At 34.9% G+C, this 5,964-nt stretch overlaps 1 protein-coding gene across 1 annotated transcript; it reads left to right on the top strand.

Moving 5' to 3' along the window:
* Positions 1-343: 343 nt before the first annotated feature.
* Positions 344-4,951, top strand: LOC125850252 (ABC transporter E family member 2-like). The gene is made up of 10 exons (XM_049530112.1): positions 344-604; positions 689-786; positions 874-991; positions 1,075-1,164; positions 1,696-2,000; positions 2,084-2,279; positions 2,354-2,539; positions 2,639-2,908; positions 4,105-4,350; positions 4,560-4,951. The coding sequence occupies exons 1-10, from the start codon at positions 359-361 to the stop codon at positions 4,677-4,679; spliced, it is 1,875 nt and encodes a 624-aa protein (XP_049386069.1). The 5' UTR covers positions 344-358; the 3' UTR covers positions 4,680-4,951.
* The last annotated feature ends 1,013 nt before the right edge of the window (positions 4,952-5,964 follow it).

Genomic DNA, 5,964 nt, shown 5'->3' with positions numbered 1-5,964 from the left:
TAGTTGTTTTTTTAATCATTGGAATTGAGGTGTAGTTGATTGACTGACTAATCAAATACCCCCTCGGTCCCAGGTCATGTGTAGTAGTTTGGCTGGTTGGGAAGACTTTGCAATGTACAAACTACCCTTAAAATAAATGAATTTTTTGATAGAAGAGTACACCTTTATGAAATATGGGAGTACTTTTGCAATCTTCCAAAACTACCCTTAATAAATGAATTTTTTAATGGAAGAGTATACCTTGATAGATTTTTTGTCAAATAAGTGGGATCCAACATGGGTAAAATGTTGATAGTATCATTAAATATTTGACAAATAAGAAATGTGTCATTCTTTTTGGGATTGATTAAAAAGGAAAATGTCATATAAATTGGGGCAAAGGGTCGAAAGGGTCGATTTTGGAATATGTACAATTGAGTGTAGTATTACTTTGTATAGCAGGGAAATATGGTTGCTCATTTGTATAATATGCAGTGTTTACATATATGTTCTTCAGTCAATTAAGCTTTGTTTTGCAGGTAAGTTATGTATAGAGGTCACTGCAACCTCGAAGATTGCTTTCATCTCGGAAGAGTTGTGTATTGGATGTGGTATTTGTGTGAAGGTTTGTATATATTACAGTGTGGGGATACATTTTGCTGCAGATAGTCATTGTGTCGGCTAACTGATGTTGTAATTGATGATACAGAAATGTCCATTTGAAGCAATTATGATCATCAATCTGCCAAAGGATTTAGACAAGGATACAACCCATCGTTATGGTCCCAACACTTTTAAATTGCACAGGTCTGTTTAAGCTGCAGCTCTTCTGGAGAAGTCTTTTGGTAATCAAATATCTGTTTATAAAGTTAATTCTTGAAAAAATTGTTGCAGGTTACCAGTCCCTAGGCCAGGACAGGTTCTTGGTCTGGTTGGCACAAACGGTATTGGGAAGTCAACTGCCCTAAAAATTTTGGCTGGAAAATTGAAACCAAACTTGGGACGCTTCAGTGTACTACTCTTCTGCATCCTGCATGACTAGTCAATTCATGGCCATACAGTTTGCTTATGCGTTCTTTAATCCTTCTGTGGCAGAACCCTCCTGATTGGCAAGAGATCTTGACTCACTTCCGAGGATCCGAACTGCAGAACTATTTCACTCGCATTCTGGAAGATAACTTAAAGGTTACTTCTGATTCAGTGTTTCAGCTATCCTAAATGCTCCTTGCTTTTTTTGTGAGTATCACTCACCTTTGGATTTAGTTGTCTGACCAGGAGAGCATTGTAGCTCTCCAGAATAGGTGGTCTTCTGCTGTACCATTGTGATTGGTCAAATCATTACTAGTTGTCCACCTAACTCTGGTCCTGACCTAGTTCTGTTATGTTTTTCATTGTTCCAATAGTAGTGTGGCGGTGTCCGTAACTTGTATAAAAATTCTGGCATATTCTTTTTACTACTAGGGAGAAGCAAGACCACCTGCTACATCCGAATAAAATATTCAGTAGGCCATTTCTGTTTCAAGTAATAAAGGATGCTGAGCTAGTGTAAGAAAATGATGGAATGCATGATTCAAAGAATTGTTGAACAACTTAAATTTTAAAATTCATCACATCGTTGTACATCAAGATGTCTTTTTTCTTTAGATCGTTATTTGTTGCGTCCAATCACCCATATAGTATTTTATTCATTTGTAATTTGAAGTTTTTTTCAAACAGGCAATTATCAAGCCTCAGTATGTCGACCATATTCCAAGGGCAGTTCAGGGAAATGTCGGACAAGTGCTTGACCAAAAAGATGAGAGAGGCGTGAAGGAAAAACTCTGTGTTGATCTAGAGCTGAATCAGGTTTTGGATCGTAATGTAGGTGATCTATCTGGTGGAGAGCTTCAGAGGTTTGCTATTGCTGTTGTTGCTATACAAAATGCAGAGATATACATGTTTGATGAGCCCTCAAGTTACCTTGATGTGAGGCAGAGGCTTAAAGCTGCCCAAGTAGTCAGATCCTTGCTTCGACCAGATAGGTTCTAATTCATTCTCGTATGACTTTTCAACAATCAAGATTTCTAATTATTAGTCACATACTGAAATATTCTCTATGTTTCAGCTATGTCATCGTTGTGGAGCATGATCTTAGTGTGCTTGATTATTTGTCGGATTTCATTTGCTGCTTATATGGGAAGCCTGGTGCATATGGGGTTGTGACTCTACCCTTCTCGGTCAGGGAAGGAATTAATATATTTTTAGCTGGATTTGTTCCTACAGAAAATCTACGTTTCCGTGATGAATCTCTTACTTTTAAGGTAAAACTCAGATTCTTGTGTAACCCCACACGTCATGGCAAAACTATTATCTGAACGTTAACATTTTTCCATAGGTTGCTGAGATCCCACAAGAGGCCGCTGAGGAAATTGAATCATATGCACGTTACAGATATCCAACCATGACTAAGACTCAGGGTAATTTCAAGCTTAAGGTTGCCGAGGGTGAATTTACTGATTCACAGATTGTTGTGATGCTTGGTGAGAATGGAACTGGGAAGACAACCTTCATTCGCATGCTGGTATGCTTTGCTTTACAATTATGTTATGTCTGAAATGACTGCTGTTTCCAGTCTTCTGTGTTATAAAGATTCTCCCACTTGTGTTTGTGTATACTGTAGGCTGGGCTATTAAAGCCTGATGTGGTGGAAGGTTCTAATGTTGAGATACCAGAGTTTAATGTTTCATACAAGCCCCAGAAAATTAGTCCAAAATTTCAATCCACCGTGAGGCATTTGCTACATCAGAAAATACGCGATTCTTATATGCACCCCCAGTTTTGTTCAGATGTGATGAAGCCTCTCCAAATTGAGCAATTGATGGACCAAGAAGTTGTGAATCTTTCTGGTGGTGAGTTGCAAAGAGTTGCCTTAACCCTGTGCCTTGGAAAGGTAATTTTTCTCCCACTTCGTAGAACTGCTGTTTTGGTTGTTTTGTACATTGATCTGGTAGATGTCTTGGTCCAATCAAACAGAATCTGCGTTCTTTTTTCTTTTTTTGCTCTCAATGACAGATACTGCATTTCTTTCTTTCTATCCTTCTCTTAATTTTACTGTATTGTATCCTACTTTTGCTGAATGGCCTTGCAAGTGTTGGCTATCAGACCCTAATTTAGAATATTTGGATGTATTAGAGATGAAACTGTAACAACTTTGTTGATGTTCTTTTCTGTATTTTGCAGTACCTTCTTGGTACTCTATATTAATGAAATTTCCTCTTAACTTAGAGGGAAGGTATGTTTTGTTGCAATGTGAAGGCATCTGATCCAACAATGCAACAAGTCCTCTCCATCTGTTTGTTGATGTTGTAGCATTTTTTTTAGGTTTGTTGTTTTTATTTTCTTCCCTGGTCTGGGGTGTCAAATTGAGGGTTTTACAAATTTAATCGACAAAACAAGCAAGAAATTTCCATTTGCTTCTTGGATTGCATTTGGGTAGTTAACATCCGTATTGCATCTTGCTGCTCTTCTGCCTCCATTTTGTTTATTATAAGTCCAACCATGTGCTGTTATTATTATTGAGAATATGTGTTTCTTACTGCACAATAATAAACATGAGAGGGTACTCTTAGGGGTCGTTTGGTAGTGTATAAGAATTGTGCTGAATAGATGTTTAAGTAATGCTGACTTTAGTAGTAATGCTTATGCTAAGATTATTTCTTATGCAGTGTTTGGTTTGGTATATTGAAAATAATATGCATTGCATATTTCTAAAAAAGGATTGTTTGTTTACAAAAATAAACTTCCCGAATACAAAGGAAAGGATGTGGAAAAGGTTTGAGGAGCAATTGTGTCTTTACCCATGCTAATGCATGCATTAAAATCTTGCATTAGTAATACCATGGTTTCTCATGTATTAGTTATGCATAGCATAATACCAAATAGAGTGTGTACATTAGTTATACCTAGGTTAAAAAAATGTGTCAAACAAGGTACAAGTAATACATGGAGCTAATGCATCCTACCAAACGACCCCTTAGTAGTGAAGTGTAGATGAAGAGCAAAGTTTGTCTGCAGGGGCTGAATATGAAGACTATTGCACTGATGTATTTATAAATTGTAACCTCACTTGTTTACTTAACTCTGCAGCCTGCTGATATATATCTGATCGATGAGCCGAGTGCTTATCTTGATTCTGAGCAACGCATTGTAGCTTCCAAAGTCATCAAGAGATTCATTCTTCACGCGAAGAAGACTGCATTTATTGTAGAGCACGACTTTATAATGGCAACTTACCTGGCAGATAGAGTCATTGTATACGAGGGGACGCCTTCCATAGATTGTGTTGCAAATGCACCTCAATCATTGTTGACCGGAATGAACTTATTTTTATCAGTAAGCCTTCTGCATACTCTTGCTTGTTACCTTTTATTCGCCCTGCCTCATTACTTAAAAAGGTTCTCTTACTAACGTTTTTAGTATTTCCAGATTCATCGACATATTTTCTCATGTTATAATAATTGCTAACTTTATATTCTGCTCTGATTTGTTGATGGGATTTGTTCTCTTTTTCTTGTTATTGATGTGGTATCCAAATTGTGCAGCATCTGAACATCACATTTAGAAGGGACCCGACTAATTTTCGTCCAAGAATTAACAAACTTGAATCAACTAAGGATAGAGAGCAGAAGTCAGCTGGATCCTATTATTATTTGGATGATTAAGTTGCATCCATGATCCTTGCTTACCTCTTCCATTAGGTGCTAATCGATGATCATGAGCAGCCTCTGGTCATTTATATCATAACGTGATTATTATAGGTTGATTTCTCAGTGAACAGATATTCGATATCAGCAGAATACGTTCTGTTTAATCATTGGTTTTTATATGATTTAGTCATTGTTACTGGTATCATGTACTCAATACCGTAGTTTTGTCCACCAATTTTGACTGTAGAGAGAGTACTCTCTCCTCAGATTTTCATTTTGTACATGAATTTTTGGCACATAATTGAGGCATTTGATTTAGTTGATAAAAATTGGAGTATTACTTGATGAAATTTCTTTGAATAATTGCATGAGGCCTAGCCACAGTTGGTTATGTTATGATACAGGCTAATTATATTTTCAAATCCTCAAGAGTGGGCATGGTATGGTGTATTATACTGAATTATCATATCAAATCGAAATCTTTGATATCGTGGTTTGAGATTAAGGTATTTAGTATGGTATAGATTTAAACTCTTTTTGATATTTAGTATGGTATTTGATATTTATAAATGACTCGAACACCATACCAAAATATATAGTTACATAAATAACATATATACATATATATTATTAAATTACTAACAAATATGCAGCATAACTAACTTTGACTATTCTATTTTGATTGAAATTTATTTTAGATGTAATTGAGTAACAAAAGGAGTTGTTTGTATTTTCTTTTAAATATATATAATTTTACATGTGTAATATGTTAGTATAATACAATTGATGCTTTTTATTAGTTGTTGAAGATTATATATAAGTATATGTTAGTCGAAGTTGNCAAATCGAAATCTTTGATATCGTGGTTTGAGATTAAGGTATTTAGTATGGTATAGATTTAAACTCTTTTTGATATTTAGTATGGTATTTGATATTTATAAATGACTCGAACACCATACCAAAATATATAGTTACATAAATAACATATATACATATATATTATTAAATTACTAACAAATATGCAGCCAAACTAACTTTGACTATTCTATTTTGATTGAAATTTATTTTAGTTGTAATTGAGTAACAAAAGGAGTTGTTTGTATTTTCTTTTAAATATATATAATTTACATGTGTAATATGTTAGTATGATACAATTGATGCTTTTTATTAGTTGTTGAAGTTTATATATAAGTATATGTTAGTCGAAGTTGAACAAATAATGACTACTAATTTTTCATATTACAAAATATTGAATCAAACTTTAAAATGTCGAACCATACCGAATTTAATTGGTAGCCCA

The sequence above is a fragment of the Solanum stenotomum genome, unplaced genomic scaffold (assembly GCF_019186545.1).
Source record: "Solanum stenotomum isolate F172 unplaced genomic scaffold, ASM1918654v1 scaffold15781, whole genome shotgun sequence".
Taxonomy (NCBI): Eukaryota; Viridiplantae; Streptophyta; class Magnoliopsida; order Solanales; family Solanaceae; genus Solanum; species Solanum stenotomum.
The sequence above is the reverse complement of the archived record's forward strand: the minus strand, read 5'-3'. Positions and strand labels throughout refer to the sequence as shown.